At 46.6% G+C, this 17,154-nt stretch overlaps 1 protein-coding gene across 1 annotated transcript in view; it reads left to right on the top strand.

The window, feature by feature from the left end:
- Window positions 1–17,154, top strand: part of RUNX3 (RUNX family transcription factor 3) — a 120,887-nt gene that overhangs the window by 89,375 nt on the left and 14,358 nt on the right. Inside the window, exon 6 of the mRNA XM_032789524.2 lies at window positions 8,846–9,010. Within this exon, the coding sequence (XP_032645415.1) occupies window positions 8,846–9,010 (165 nt within the window). The remainder of the gene's footprint in view (window positions 1–8,845; window positions 9,011–17,154) is intronic.

Below are 17,154 nucleotides of genomic sequence, written 5' to 3'. Positions count from 1 at the left end.
AAAAAGCACTTAGATTCCCGTCTCAGTCTTTGTTTTGGCTAAACGAGCCAAGCTCTTTCCATAAGACAGGCCCTCCAGTCCCCAGTCATCCTAGGGGCCCGTCTCTGGACCTGTTCCACTTGGAATTCCTCTTTCATGGATGACCAGAATGCTACACAGTATTCCAAATGAGGTCTTACCAGTGCCTTGTACAATGGCATTAATATGTCCCTCTCTTCCCTGGAAATACCTTTGCTCATACATCTGAGGATCCCATTTGCCCTTTTTGGAGGTGCATTGCATTGAGAGAAGTGCAGTCTAGTGTTTAGAGCCCTAGATTAAGTGTTACGACTCTTTGGTTCTGTTTCCAGCGCTACCACTGACTGGTTATGTGACCATGGGCCTCAGCTTCTCCACCTGCTAAATGGGTATAATAATATTTGCCTACCTCAGTTGTTAGTTTTTTTGTAGTGTGCTTTGAGATCTTTGTGTGACAGGAGCGATACAGGTACAAAGGTTTATTATTTCTATGCTCAGCGCTACTGGGCCTCTTCTGGAGGTATATTGTACTGGTGTGCTATAATTCCAGGATGTAATCTCAGTTTTAACAGAAATATTGAAAGACCATGAGACAGGCTCCAGTGATTTCACCCCTCTAGCATTTTCATTTGCTCCATGCAGTCCACATAGTAAATCCCAGCTTCCCTTTTATAATCACCAGCATATAACTAAAATGATTTCACTTAAAATTACCATCCTAAGCAACACAACACAATAGAACGAGAGCGAAGAACTGATGTCGCTTGTGCAGTATGAAACCATCTTTCTATAGAATCCGATTGCCACACTTCCTGCTTGAAAGCCTTCTGGAAGCCCACAGCCAAGTTCCCAGCTGGCATACTCCAGCAGAGAACCTCCCCTAATAGTCTATTAAGGAGGGATTTAAAGGACCACAAGGTGATGACTTTACAAATTTGGGCTAAGTCTGCACTAGTGCTTTTGTCGGTAAAACTTTTGTTGGTCAGGGGATATGAAAAAACCCTACCTCTGACCGACAAAACTTTCACCCACAAAAGCACCAGTGTGGACAGTGCTGTGTCACAAGACGCTCTCCTGCTGACATAGCTACCGCCGCTCATTAGGGACGGTTGAATTATGCGGGCAGGAGAGCTCTGTGCCGCTGTAAGGTCCATAGCGTAGACATAGCCTTTGATGAGAAGATTTTCCCATGCCCAGGGGAAAGTACAGAGGTACTTGAGAGAAAAGCCTACAAGCAAGACTGGTGTCATTGATGAGCGAAGAGTGGGGTCGACAGTTCAATAAGACCAGGTCTGAATTTGACCCAATGCCTCTGTGCCTCAGTTTACCCATCAGGGTCAAATAGTATTTACTTACCTACGTCACAGAGGGTTTTGTGAGAATATAATGAATGTGCCTAAAGCACTGGGAGGCCCCCAAAATGAAGGCTGGTGTAAAATTGAAGGGAATTATTCAGGCCTATTTGGGAACGTATCTCCTTAGGTACTAATAAGGTTATCCCGGCTTATGTTTGGCAGGATTAGCAAATTTAAGAGGATAATGCGAGAGCTGTGGAAAAAAACCACTTGATGCTAAAAGCAAGGTTTCATTTCGGGGAATACGACAGCTCAAGTGCCTGAGCTATCACACAAAACCACAAGAGTGCCACAGATCTCAGGGCCGGGCTCTTCGAAGAGCATAGCGGTTTGGCCAATAACTTCAAATGATGTGGCAAAGAAAGGAAGAGAATTTGACTCAGGGTGCGATTAAGTTGTTCCCAGAGCCCTGCTTTTCCACGGCAGGGTACCAGAGGCCCCCTTTGAAATCAACTGCAGATAAATTGTATTCGGTGGAGGAAGGTGCTGAAAAATGATTTTGCGTTATTTTGTCTTCCTCTTCCCCATGAATCAATATCACGCCGAGAGGGGTGCAGCTCAGGGGCCAAATCCCTGGGGCTCCCCAACTGCCTCTCATCTTCATCCCATAAAGACCAAAATCAACGAATCACGGAGGTTAGGAAGCAAAGATGCTGCAGACGCCGCCTGCAGGTTCCTATGGCACAGCAGGGGTATGGCCAGAGGGTCTGTGGACTGCACTGATCCACTGGAGTCCAGCGTCCTACATGGGAGTGCACCTCTAAGGCAGCCTCTGGGCTGCTGGAGGGACTGAGCAGGTGTTCTGTGCTCTGCCCAGACTGAAGGTGGAGGTGTCCATTTATCACACCACCGACACCATTCCCCATGCAAAGCGCTTTTATTCTGACGTGCATCATCAGTCGATGGGACTGAGACTCTTAAGTTCCTGAATCCCTTCTGAACATGGAATGTAGGCTCCCAAGTCACTTCGGCCCTTTTGAAAATAGCATCCTAGATGGACACAGACACCTGCAGCAGCGACCTGTTTTCTCAGGGTATTAAATAGGTTTTTTGGATCTGAAGATATAGAATAAAATGCCGCTAGCCAGAAGAGGCTGCTCCATAAACAGCCACATCAGCCAGCAACAGTGGGGGCGGGGAAGGCTGGAAGGAGCAGAGAAGGAGTTAAAGGGCTTCCCAACACGAAAGGCGAGCAAGGGGGCTACGGACCAGTCAGCTGGTTTTCAGTTCAGCTAATCAGCACCAGGCCGAGTATAATGAACATCTCTCCCACTGTTCTCACTTCAGACAGTAAAGACCTACTGTAATTGCAACATCTCTCTCTCTGCTCCCTGCCAGCTGGACCGGAGCCAACCTATTTCCTTCAAAAAGGGATATTTATTTTCATCCCTTTATAGGCAGCCATTCATCACAGACCACCACAGGCTAGAAAATCTTTTTAAATTATCATCAGCCTGTCCCTCCCACCCTTCAATATTATTTTCCTTTGGTTGTTAAAGTCAGTGTAAATCTGCCGACAGAACAGGCGGGCTGAAGGCTGCGGCGACACTTTGCTCTCTCTTTCAAGGCTGTAGAAAGACAGTAGTGGCAGTGTCTTGAGAAGCCAGGAGGAAGCCAAAGCAAAGACTTGGCGTGACTGATTCTCTTTCCAAATGGCGTAAGCAAGCCAACTTCAAACATGTGCATAATGAGTTATCTGTGGTGGACATTGTTAGGCCAGAGAAAAGACGGGGCCGTCTCTTCTCCCTCCCTTGAACTTCTGGGCTTCACTTTATGAAGCCAGCCAAAACAGCACTGGCTTGCTCTTGCCATCCTGTGCAGGTAGACTGATATGCAGATGTGTGGGCGGTGTATTCGTGCTCCTTCCAGCAGCAGAAGCTACGGTCAAGGCCGAGTTCCAATTTCCATTCTTTACCTCCCGCGTCTCTTTCAGTTGCTCATAACTTTCTCAACCCAAGTCCTCGTAGCATGGCATCTCCCATGCTTCGTCTCAGCCCGCAGGTGGATTTTTCTGAGTAAAAATCAGCAGCGCTATTTTTAATTTACGGGAGCGTGCAGCTGAACCCCCTTTCCCCATCTGTTCTGATTGAGAATGTGGAGATCAATTGACTCAGGCTCTGCGGAGGCTAGTCATTTCAAATACAGCTTGTGTCTACACAGTACACCTGATTGTCCAACCAGTGCTCGGATCGAGGGGAAGTTCACATCATGCAGAGGGCCAGTGCAACTTCTGGGTCCCACTGACGTGCCTACATCGAGGTATTTAGTAGGACATAAGCCAGGCCTTAGTCCTTGCACTGGCTCTGCACAGGAATGAATTTCATCCACTGGTGACCACTTACCACGTGTAATAACGCCATTGAAATCAACAGAACTTCTCATAGAGCAAGGAACTAACCCATGGCGGGGAAGGGAGGAAGGATCTAGTCATCACTTTGCCATTTTCATGTCTAAACCATTAGAATTTGCTGTTGGTATCTTAACAGCGCCTTTGTTTAATGGCATCTCAGAGTCTTTAAACCACAATTTGAGGCTCAGATATAGGCTAGGGGTTTGTTACAGGAGTGGGTGGGTGAGATTCTGCAGCCTGTGTTGTGCAGGAGGTCAGACTAGACAATCATAATGGTTCCTTCTGACCTTAAAGTCGATGACTCTATGAGAACACCTCTGATGGGGGTTCCTTCAGCGAAGTCTCCATTTAAGGCTGAATGGATGAAGAACTTATCCACTGATGATGCCTCAGTTAAAGCCACTTCAGCTGAGGACAAGCTAGTTAAGGGGGCCACGCAAGTTAGCAGGATATTTTACTTATCTCCTCACCCCCTTCTTCTTAGCGGAAACCAGGGGAACGAACTGCAAAAGCCATGCGCGCCCCTCCCTTTCCTGAAAAAGCAATTTTAAAAGTTTACACTGGCCATCTTCAACCGTGACAAGTCTTGGGGTAGAAAAACCAACTCCTCGCGACCACCAACACCCTGCCAGGGCCAGTGCTGATGGGGAGGTCACATGAGACAACCGTGACATCTGAATTCCAAAGGCACTGAGAGAAAGCATGTGCCGGGCAGTTCCCTTGCTGGTCACAGTGATACGTTCGACATGGATGTGGGCCAAAACCCATGAGCTGAGCGCCCAAGCTTGGGGCTGCCTAGCTGTGTTTTGCAAATGGCTCCTATCTTACTAATGGTCCAAACCAAAAACCGCAGAGCTGAACTTTGGAAGCATTCAAAACCCGGATGGAGAGTCTGAACCTGGGGGGTCTATTTCTACCTTTGGTCTAACACAGAATCAAGTGCTAGCTGGGCTCTGCAGTAGCACAGGCACCTTCAAAACGATGGTGATTTGGCTCCTTAGCAATCTAGGAAAATGAGATGCTTGTGTAGAATCCTGGGGGGAGACACCTCCCACGAGCACATGAAAAGTTCCAATCAGGGAGTTTCTGAAGTCTTGTCAGTTTCCAAAGTTCTAACAGGAAGAGAAGGGCCTGTTTTGCCTTTGAAATGTTTTAATGCGGAAGGCATGTCTTTAAAGCACAGCTTTAAGGGCTACAGTTTCATGGCTTGTGTACAGTACTTCACTGTCGCCATTCCAAGGAAACACCCAGAACTTCCAACGTGCTTTTTATTATTGATCAGAGTGTCAGATTCACATCGATTCTTTCATATGGAAAATATTCAATGGAGTTGGGTTTGTTTGATGTAGTGATGCCGATCTTGTTACATCAGTGATATAAAGTGACCTGTCATGGTTAATATCATGCTGGATAGCAAAGTTACCTGACTGGAAAACTGCATCTGTCTTTAAAAACGTCTTCCTTGTTGACAAGAGGCAGGCCAAGTCAGTAGCTGTCTGTGTTTTGTTACATCAGGACTTAACATTTCCATAAAGACATGAGTCACCATTTACTTGTATTTGTTTCAGAATATGACTGCTAGGCCAGAGGAGAGGCAGCTGGGTGACATCTGAGAGCAAAATGATATAACCTTGCGGGCTATCTGGTGGCAAAAATACACCCCAGCCGTGCGGTGATGGGTTCCATATGCAAAAGACTCAACATCTCTTGGGATTGGGTTCTTGGGACTTGAGCCAAGGCTCTTTGAAGTCAATGGAAGGACTCTCACTGATTTCAATGGGCTTCAGGCGAAGGTTGGGGTTTGCAGAGCTTGGAAACTACCTTCCTTTTCTTTAGGGTGCAGCACTCATGTTAATTTGTCCGTGTGGGTTTCCTCTGTGTGTTGAGTGTGGTTTGATGGCGAAGGGCTTTAATGAAATGAGCCTCCGCAGAAATTAAAAGCTGAGGACGTTCTCATGAAAGAAGCACATTAACAGTGACTCCGCTCTTGCATGACACAGTCTGACGTTCCCAGCTCTAGCGAAAAGCGACAGGAAGTCTCAGCAGCACAGGGTGTGCAAAAATCTGCTTGTTATTTGTGGAGGCTGGGGTTGGGTTTTTTTTTTAACTCGTGTGCTGCTTTCTTCAAATTGTTTTGCACAGTTGGGCCCTGCCTATAGGAATGGAGCTAAGCCACCTTTCAAACCCTAGCTAGAGGGTCAAAAGGCCAAACAACAGTATAACAGAGTTGGCTTCCAACCATGCTACGTCCCCATGCTTTAACGTTGCCAGTTTCATCGGGTAGATGGGCCCTTGGCTTACATTTTTCAAAAGTGACTACTGATTTTAGGTGCCTATGTTTAGGGGTGGGTGGGCTCAGCTCAAGACACCCTAAAGACGCCAGATTTTCAGAGCGCAGGTGCTCAGCACTTACTGGAAACCAGTTCTTTTAAAGATGTTTAAGTGACACACCCAGAATCACTAGCCACTTCTAAAATACCCTCCCAAACCAGGGCACTTCACTGCATGCGCCACTGTCCCCTGTCAGAAGGATGAGAGACCAAACGTGACATATGTCAGTCATGTTGCTTAATGCACAACTGGAAGGTGACGCCCACAGTATTTCGGTGATGAGCACAGTATAAGGACTGTAAAGACTAGAATAGACCTTCTTTCACTTCCACATAGCTTGGAATCCATTTTTAATCATTTTTGCTTTCTGGTTCCTATTACTAGCCTGGTGTTGGGTCTGCAACACATCAGGAGAATTAGGGGGTAGAGAAAGAGGAGTGGGAAAGAAACACTGATTTTAAAAATGGCAATATTTTTATTCATCTTGTTGTTATTTTGCTCCTTTCCCTGATATTGTTAAACACCCAGATGCCCCTTTTATGACAAATCTAAGGAGGGAATCCTGCCTTTTGGTAGATTGGTGCGATTCCCACTGATTTCAGAGGAAGTTGTGGCAATTTATTCATTGGCTGAATTTGGAGCTTTAAACTAGTCGCCAGTGTGTCCCTTGAAACACGAGGTTTGAGTTTAATAACTCTGATGAGCAATAAGAGATGTAGGACTATAAATTTACAAGGAGCTTTTCAAATTGAGGCTCAGATCCCGCACTCAGATCCCAACAGGATCCTTCTCTCACCTACATGCTTGTGGAGTTCCATGCACAGAGCGACTGCAGAATGCAGACCTGAGTGAGATGAGACGAACCAGTGCAAGATAGTGAGATAGTGGGGAAAAGATCTGTAAAGGGAAAGTGTGGGGACTACTTTCGTTCAACTTGGCTGTAAATTGTAACTTGAGATACTATAACCATGGGCAGGGGCAGGATGGAGCAAATATGGAGCAGTTAATTTGGTGTTTTTAAGAGCTGAGAGTGTCCCTTTTTAAAAGCCAAGTGAAGTTGTATTTCAGTCCCTGTATGTTATGTTATGTTATGTTATTTGGTTGCATCAGATAACGTGCAGCTGTGGTCTGCTATGAGTCAGAAATTCTGGGTTCTGTTTCCAGCTCCGCTACTAAGTCCTCGTGTTGCCTTCCCCTTTGAAACAGGGATAATGTGTTACCCATCGTTGCAAAGTGCTTTGAGATCCGTGGATGACAGGTGCTGCAGATGTGCAAAGTGTTGGTCCATCAGGCGGATTTGTAGACTTCAGCCCGAGAGTGTCCTGAGTAGGGGCCAGAGCCTGAGCTCAGTTACGCTGATGTCAATCTGAAACAACGCTGCTGGTTTCCCTGGAGTCACTCCAGGTGTGCGCGGGTGTAACTGAGATTGGAATCTGGCCCAGAGAGAGAGAGAAAAGATGTTTCATGTTGATTAACACAGTCAAATGTGAAAGTGGTGTGGCAAGTGCATTCCATACTCCCTTTGCTTTGGCATCAATTAAATGACTATCCCCCTGCTCTATCAGCTTCTGCCTGAGGATCTCAGAGTACTGTGCAAGCATTCCTTGCTCGGTGCAGTACCTCGCTGAAGCAGGTGAACATTCTCCCCATTTTACAGATGAGAAAACTGAGGCCAAGAGCAGCAAAGTGGATTCCCAAGGTCGTGCACACAGTGACTGTCAAAGCCAGTTCTCCTGACTCCCACTGCTGTGGCTTAGCCATGCCATCTTTCCTTCCTAGTTCTCTGTGCACAGTTTGACCCCTGGAGACTGCAGAGAATGCCTCTGTCGTTTGTGCAATGAGCGAACACAATGAAGATAGTTTTAATTCAGCTTGTCCTTTACTTATTCCCCAGGCGTGCCAAGAAATGGTGTTTAAAATCATTTGCATCTGTTTCCATTTCTTTTCCCAAATGAATTAAGAGCTGTGGCTAGGTCTGGCGACTAGGGCAACATGGAAGGTATCAGGACTCAGGAGACCTGGCTTCCTGCCCTCGCCCTGGCAGTGGGGGAGTTGGGTTTTGCAGCCAGGAAGGCTGGGGTGGGAGCTGGTTAAGGGAAAATGGGGAACAGGATCCTAGCAGGTTAGGAGCAGAGGGGGTGAAGGTAGGGCTTTGGGACACAGAGGGGCAGGAGCACTAGGGCAAGGAGCAGATGGGGGCCAGAGAGTGCCACTTACCTGCTTGCTTCCTGGCTGCACAAGGGGGCCCCTTTTCTCACACTCGTCCAGCGAGAGGCCTCCTGGGGCTGGGCCAGGCTGTGGGCTCCTGCTGGGCTGGACTTTCCAGCAGCATGGTCCATGCCAATGCTTCTGCACGCACCGTCTGCATTCTGCTGACACGTATTAGCCATTTGTTAACATGCTTTGATCTGGTCCCATTTCTGTGAATAATATGCTGGAAAAGGCACCGCACATACCACTAAAGGGAGCAGTCACACCGGCCCCAGACCCCTATTAGCTCCACCACTGACTGCTGGTTGACCTTGTGCAAGTCACTTCCTCCCCACTCTCTGCCTCAGTTTCCCCTTTCACTCTTGCCGTTTAGACTGGGACAGGGACTGTCTCTTACTATGTGTCTGTACAGCGCCTAGCACAACATGACCTGATCTCAGTTGGGGACCTCTACATGCTACCGCAATACCAGTAATACGACCAAACTGTAAATTGTTATACCATTCTCACTTTTTATTGACAAGGGCTCTCTAGCCAAAGGGTGACTGATTAAATCTCGGATTTTCTCACAATGTTGCAGGGCACAGACAAAAGCTAGAAGACCAAGCCAAGCCCTACACAGACCGCTATAGCGAACTGGAACGTCTGCGCCAGTCTATGAGAGTTACCCCAACAACTCCCAATCCCCGAGGATCCCTGACCGCCCCAGGCCACTTTGGGTCACAGACTCAGACTCCAATACAAGGTAATCGGATTGGGTTCATTAGCACTCACCTGCCTTGACACTTGAGTCCCTGAGGCTGACTTGGACAGTGTGTCCCAGATTCTGCTGGGAATCTTCCTTGCGCAGTTCACGAGAGGTGGAATTCTCTCTCTCTTCCCAGCCTTGAGCACGCTGCCAGATAATATATTAACCCTGCCCCCCATGTGGGAGGGGCCTACGGTCCCCATGTGGGAGGAGTTAAACTGCTGTTGGGGAGATGGCAGGATTAAGAGTTCAGAAAGGAGCCAGCAGGTGTCAAAGGAGGTTGAAACAGGAGGGGATATCTCTCACTGCACCAGCCAAGTCAGAGGGAGAGCGTTCAGATGGGGCGGGGGTCTGCACTCCCTCTAGCTCCCCTTTAAATCCTGGAGCCTCATGCCTTCTCATGACAGGAGGTCACATTAAATGAGAGAGGGCTCCCGTGCTGGAAGCTGTATCCTAGCACTCCCTAGGTTTAATTCAGTGGGTTCATTAACAGTCACAGGAAGAATGCATTTGCCTACTTAGGCAGCAGATCTGGGGGGAGCTCTAGGCATGTACACCTCTACCCCGATATAACGCTGTCCTCGGGAGCCAAAAAATCTTACTGCGTTATAGGTGAAACCGTGTTATATCGAACTTGCTTTGATCCATTGGAGTGCGCAGCCCCCCCCCCCTCCCCCGAGCGCTGCTTTACTGCGTTATATCCAAATTCGTGTTATATCAGGTCACGTTATATCGGGCTAGAGGTGTACTTTAAACTGAGTAACTTTTTTAACATGAATGCACCTGTGTGTTTAGGCTGTTAAGGGTGTATTGTACGCTACATGATAATCAGTACGGTGTCTTGTCTGCTTGCATTGTGCTTATGCCAAGTCTGCAGACGGACTAACCCAACAAAAACAACTCCCCACCCAATACACACACAGAGTTTTCTGCAACCCTCATTAATGAGCACACAGACAGACCTCAAGGTTTTGCACATGAATCTGCATCCAAGGTGTTTGCAAGTGAAAATGCACAAATCACTACTTATGCCTATAGATAATTAACCTGGAGATGTCAGTGTGTTTATCCTAGCATGCACAGATTTTGGATTTCATCACTAGATTGGGCTAAGCATTTGAGAATAGACTGTCCTGCATTGCAGCTACCCGTCCCCGGAGACTTGCTTGCTTAATATGCTACTGTGAGAGCTTCTTTTATCAAACCTCTTACTTTTGTGATTTATAATCACATCATTTTCTCCCCGTGGAAATTAAATATAAAGTAATAAAAGGCTTGAATGAAAAACAAAATTACATTTTTAGCTAACATTTTGTTACTTTTTTTCAAAATTCAAATTTTTGATGGAAAATTTGAAATTTCAAATTTTCTTTTGAGTGGGGTAAATTTTTAAAAAGTGCCTAAGTCCCATTTCCAAAGGTGACTTAAGTTCTTAGGCCTGGACTCTAAAAATTATTTAGGTGCCAAGCTCCCTTAGAAACCGATAGGAGGTAGGAGCCTACATATCTTTCAGGATCAGGGCTTTAGGAGCCTACGTCATTGACAGTCAATGAGACTTAGGCAGCTAAATCACTTAAGCACTTTGGAAAATTATACCCCAGCTCCAAAGCAGTTATATAAATAAAACTAAAATTCAGTGAAATTTTTATTTAGATTCTTTTCATTGAAATTCTAATTTTTTTTTACAAGCTGTCCTTGGAAATTTAATTAAGATTAGTATCTCCTATTAAAGGGACTCTGCCAACGTGTTTTAGAACCACTGTTTAAGTTTTGTTTAAAGGGGGCAACGTTTTAGAGACCTCAAAGACATCGTGCTCTTTCATGATTACAAAAGATTCACTGTATGCATATGTATGTATTTAAAAAACTGACATGTTCCCCTGCTGAAAACCCATACATAATGGTTTTGGACAAGTGCCTGAGAATCAGGTAGTGAGACTGATTCAAAATCAAAGTGAAACTGGCCAGGATAATTTCACTGAAATGCAAAAGGTCAAGCAACAGCAGAAATGGTGAAAAGCAAATTAGGTGTATTACATTCTTTCCTTTTTGATAATCTAAGGTAGCAGGAACTTTAACAAAATACACGGGGGCAAATTCTGTGCGCAGTTCCACGGGTGTCAATTTGGAGTAACTGCATTAAAGTTAACAGTTACTCTGGATTTGCCCCAGGGTAAGCAGGAGCTAAATCTGTTTCATAACATTTTAACTTGAGAGTGTCCTTTCAGCTTAATGCAAACTACAACCAATAATAATCATAAAAACCCCTCACAGACACCCGTGTGATTCACAATGTTCATCATTTTTGCCCAGACCGTTAGAACTCAGGCCTGCCAAGAATAATACACGAGTTAATAGGCCTGCAATTTTTCTCATCTCTTGGCACATTCTTAGGTAACACGTATAAGAAGACGATTTGCTCTGAGAGATGATGCAGGGTGGGAAGGGCAAGAGGGAGATGCCGGAATCTATCTATAGTATTTAGACGGCTCCCATTATTGTAGCAGCTCACAATCTTCAAAGTAACCTCACAACACTGCTGTGTGGTAGGGCAGGGCCATTATTCCCATTGGCTAGATGGGAAACAGAGGCACAGAGAGACTAAATGAGTTGCCCAAGGTTATACAGAGAATCAGTGGCAGAGCCAGCACTTGAAGCCAGGTCTTCCCAGTCCTAGGCGAGCACCCAACCACTGGGAAATCCTTCTTCTCTGGGATATGGTTTGGCTACCCACGTGTGGTGCTGCAGATTGTCACTAGGGATTGAGTGAATCTTCTTTTTGGATCATAAATAGTTCATGGGCACCTATGTGCTATCCTGAGAAACGTGGGGCAAGTTGTGTGACTGTCACCAACAAAAGAAAATGGGCTAGAAGCAGCATTCAACTGTAACCTAAGTGGGCCTACACACAATCCCTGGGGGTAGGCTATGCTTGCTTGGTGTTGCACGGGGGGCTTTTGAGCCATTACTACCACTTGCTCTAGTCACGGGAGGATCAGTGTTCTGGGCCTGCCTATGTCAGTGCCACCCCTTTTCCTCATTCACCTGGCCTTGCTCAAACCGAGACAGAGCCAGCTCCATCTTCGGCCATGTTGAAACACCCTCCCACCCAACTCCCACATCTCCATGCTGCCTGCCGCTGCCCAGGCATTTGCTCCTTTCTGTAAATTGCATAGAAAATAGACATACTGGTCCAGACCCCACTCTCCAGCTGAGGCGGATGGAGTGACTCTGGAGTTAACGCTAGGGTAACTTAGAGCAGAACCTGACCCTCTGCACAAACCTGACCCTCTGCATGTATAACTATCACCCCCGGTAAAATGATCATCCTGAGGTTAAATGGTCTAATCTCAAAATGAAAAACCTCCCAAGAAGAGAAAAATCTGATCACTTCTGGTGGGCTGGTGAGGAAGCACGTAAGGAAAGTTTGACCACACCCGAGTTCAGAGCGCCTGATTTTCCTCTCACTTATGCCGGTTTCACACCATTAAATGCCATTCATTTCAGTGGGGTCAGTCCTGGTGTACACCAGCATTAGTGAGAAGAGAATCAGACCCTTCATATATCTACATGCAACTGCAGTTTACTCCTGTTACCATCTCTCGTCAGGCCACGGTTAGCTTTCACTTAGCACCAGTGTAAATGCTACTGGAGACAAAGGGCTTGCTCTGGATTTACACCAGAGTAAGTAAGAGCAGAATCTGGCTCTGCAGTGTGTTAAATAAGCAGCTCTGGTACATAAATCAGCATAGTGCCATTGACTTCAGCAGAGCTGAGTTCATTCTACTCAGCTCAGTAGAAGATCTGGCCCAGTATTTCTCAAGTGAGCCCTGTGAAATCTGAGGTTTTAAAATCCTGGCTCTCCCATGCGCTGTGAAATGCCAAGCTATCATTAGAATGGTTTGAAAATTTTCCCTTATTATGGGGCATGCACAGACATGGCTCCATGCTGCTAAATTTCCCATCTTTGTTTCTTTTCTGTTTGTTTTAGGTCCGTACCTTGCGGGCCTTGTCTCTTAGCTAGGATAGTTGATCAGCCTCCAGAAATGAAACGCTATATTAAAGGAACGTACGTCAGACTCCCTGAGGCTGTTCTGAGGTCACATTGTTCAGTGAAGACAGTCTGAATGGTAGCAAAAATCTGTGGTACTAGGAAAAGATGTAATTCTCCTAATAGCTGGCTAGCTTTCCTCGGGATTCTTTCTTTCTCTCTGTCCAAAAGAAGGGCCTGGTTCTGCTCTACTGAAGTCAGTGGGAACATTATCAATGAGTCAACAGAAGCGGGGCAGGGCCTGAGATACTATACAACCCGGCATTCTAGAGTACTAAAGGCTTGTCTACATGGAGTGTTATTCTGGAGCAGCTATACCTGATTAACTGTGTGTGTATACGCTCTTAGTCCAGAATGTGAGTGCCTTAATCCCTGGGTTAAGATCATTCAGAAGAAGGCACTCTTATTCCTGAACAAGAGCATCTACACATGGAATTAATCAGGAATAGTTAATCTGCTTTAAATTCATGCTTTACTTTATTCCGGATTAATTTTCATGTGTGGACAAGCCTGAAGTAACACAAAACAGACTCAAAGCCAGTGGATCCAGATGTGAGGATTACGCTGAGGAGAAAAAACATCTCAGCACCAGTGTAATCCCTGGCTGCAGGAACAGGTCTTGGGGGCCATCGGCACCTTGGGGAACCAGATCAGCACAGAATCAGCCCTGGGACTGGGGCACAAACCTCCCCGCACCTCCACCTAGCCACGCCTTGGGGGCAGCTGAGAACAGGGCACCTTGTTTTTATAGCAGACCACCCCAAAATGGTGGCTTTTAAAAATAATGATGCGTGCGTGAGCGACGGATTTCACAAATCCAAACAGACGCCTCTTCCAGCCATGGCGTAACACAAGTGGATGGGGTGGCGTGCCTTTCGCCTGGCAGAATTTGGTTTTCCCATGTGGAATTTTCCTACCTTTTTAGAATTGAGACAAGATGCATCCTTACTGCAAACTGCCAGTCTGACCCGAACCCAGACCAAACCTCAAGCACTCTTCCCCTCATGCCAAAGACAGTGACAAAGCAAAGTGTGACATGATTTATACATGCACTTGCAACACGTTTCCTCTGGCTGCATTCCGGGCCTCTGGGCTGTAGGGGCTTCATGAATGACTCACTGCCACATAACTGACATGATTCTCGCTAGTATCAGTTGTTGCGGGGGGGGCAGGGGAGGCAGGGAGGTTCCTTTGAAAACAAGAAACGTTGTCACCTTCCTGTTGGGTGTTTCAAAATAGTTTCCCTGGGTTGGCTGGCCGGTTGCTGCAGTGAACCCAAATGCGGAAGAATCTGATCCAGCTCTCATCCCATGGTTGCTAATGGGAAACTTTCCATTGACTTCAGTGGGCGTGGGCTCCAGCCATATGCCAGTGGTGTTCCACAGAATGCTGGTGCGTGATTTTTACAGGCACCGAGCAGCCCCCAGCTCCAGCTGATGTCAGTTGAAGCCTCTCGGCACCTGTGAGAATCCGGTTCGTGGCACCTAGCACCTGATGTTTAAGAAGGCCTCTAAACCCATCAATCCTTATAAGCAGCCCTGTGAGCTCATTACTATTAATGGCTTGTGCTGGGTGGGAGTTCAGGGGAGATAATTAGAGTGGTCCCTTCCAAGCTTGGAATCTATTAATAGCCTTATTTTATAGCTGGGGAAACTGAGGCACAGAGCAATGTAGCAATTTGCCCAAGGTCACCCAGTGGGTCGGTGATAGAGTCAAGACTAGAACCCAGGTCTCCTGAGTCCCAGGACTGCTTTTAATCCATAAGGCAGTTCTTCCCCAAGACCAGGCTACTGCAGATAACACAGTGAGATTTGCTTGGTGATGGTTTATAAGCCAAGAAGTTAGCCTGGTTAGACGTGAATCCTGGGGAAAGGCCCTGTATCCAAATGCAGCTCACGAGACCTAATAGGGACCCCTGGATTAAGCATCACAACCCCCTGCAACCCCCTTTGTCAGGGTGTGCCTGCCCCACCTATCTAGTACAATCACAGCAGGATCCCCTGTTATTTTTCTATGTTGATATTCAATTCAATGTACTTAATATGCCCCCCCACACCTCACCCCACCTCATCCACCCCTGCAACATTTTCAGGCTGCTGCAGAGTTTGGCATTGACAAGGCACGACTGCCTCGTAGAAGCTGCTGGGAGGAAGGAGGATGGTTTGCAGGGGGCTTAGGGTTTTTGATCCCGTGGGGAGTCCATTTTGGTATCCCAAGGACCATGAGACAAGGGAGGCTTTTGGGACATAGGGGATGGGGGTGCATCTTCCCTGGTTTGGGTGGGGAATGGAGGTGACTTTAAATATGGTGCAGGGGAGTTTGAATTCCTCATGCCCCATCCCAAAACCTCTCCGGAGATGCGCTACATCCCACCCCATCCCAATGCAGGCCAGTGCATCCAACACTAGTTCAGTAGCTGGCCAGTTCTCCTAAAATGGCCAGCAGTGGAATAATTAACAAGGGTGACTTTTAAACAAGCCAAATTAGGGTTCAGCATCAAGACCCCCGAGAGGATCCTGGGGGAAGTTCACATCTCTCCGAGTTATTGTTTCAAACTGCCTGCAGACTCAGGCAAACAGCAGTAGCGGCCACAGGCTCCAGATCGGGGACCCAGTTGTGCGAGGTGCTGTTCAAACACATAAAAGGAGACAGCCTCTGCCCTGAAGAGTTCACAGTATAGTGTAAAGACAAGGTGCCATCAGGAAGGGCGAATGTCATGCCTGCAGCAGGGCGTGTGATGATACCAGTAGAGGGACATGCGGTGATATAGACTAGCTGTGTGCACAAATAGGATGCGTTTTAAGGATCCCAAATAAAAATGAAATATAAGTCACCTCTCTTGCAAATCCCCTGGAAAGGACCAGGTAGATGTGAATCTTTGCTACATTAGAACAATTGCACTGGTTTAACAAAATTGATCTAGTTAGAACCAGGGCAGCACCATGTGTAAATGCACTTCAGCTAGTTGAACCCCCAGCTTAAATTGGTCTGGCTTATTTGGGCAATTTGCAAACCTGACTTTGCTGCCATTGGAGCCTAGTGTCCATTGACTTCAGTGGAAAGAGGGTTAGGCCAATGCTGAGCGCTTTTTGAGAATCCCGATCTCAGTGCAGCTACGTTAGGGCTTCACACCAGGTTGATTTTTAAATCGATTTAGTTAAACCCGGGACAATTTTTCAAGTACAGATTAGGCCACAGAAGCATAGAATATCAAGGTTGGAAGAGACCTGGGGAGGTATCTAGTCCAACCCCTGCTCAAAGCAGGACCAATCCCCAACTAAATCATCCCAGCCAGGGCTTTGTCAAGCCTGACCTTAAAAACCTCTAAGGATGGAGATTCTACCACCTCCCTAGGCAACCCATTCCAGTGCTTCACCACCCTCCTAGTGAAGACTAGAAGACTGCTTTACCGTATGCACTTAAAGAAAATCCTCCTTCCCCCTTTTTTTGTTTGTAAAGTACTGTATTACTTTTAATAGGTCTCTTGGCGTAGCTTGTTAGCACCCCAGTGTTTCGGGCATGGGCTACACTTCAAAATTAGGTTGACCTAGCTACATTGCTCAGGGCTATGAAAAATGGTGCATTTTGAATGGTGTGATGAGGTCAACCTAACCCTCTCCCCACCCCCAGTGTAGAGGGGCGAGGTCAACTGACTAATTCTTCCATTGACCTAGCTACCGCCTCTCAGAAACATGGATTAAGCACAACAACAGAAAAACCTCCTTCTGGCGATATAGCAAGTGTCTACATTATGGACCGGCAGCATCACAACTGCTAGGCCATTGTAATGACTGCAGTGTAGACCCGGCCTCAGAAATGCAACGTGGCTGTTTTGAGGTTAAATTCTAAATTATAGACCTAGCCAGTACATTTCATTTCTCCTCCCTCGTCCTCCAAGAGCCCATCCAGATTGACTTATAGTCTCTTTAAAATAGCTGTTTCTTAATGATTAAAAACATTCTACCCTAGGCAGCTACTAAATTGTATCCAAAGGAAGTTAGGCAGGCATTAGTGGGAAGAAAATACAGTGTGGGCTATAACTTTCGCCTCAAAGGAAGGAACACACCAAGATGGGTTTCCTGGCGTCTTT

Source organism: Chelonoidis abingdonii, chromosome 25, assembly GCF_003597395.2.
Source record: "Chelonoidis abingdonii isolate Lonesome George chromosome 25, CheloAbing_2.0, whole genome shotgun sequence".
NCBI classification, from domain to species: domain Eukaryota; kingdom Metazoa; phylum Chordata; order Testudines; family Testudinidae; genus Chelonoidis; species Chelonoidis abingdonii.
Note: the sequence above shows the minus strand (reverse complement) of the source record. Positions and strands in the feature narration are given on the sequence as shown.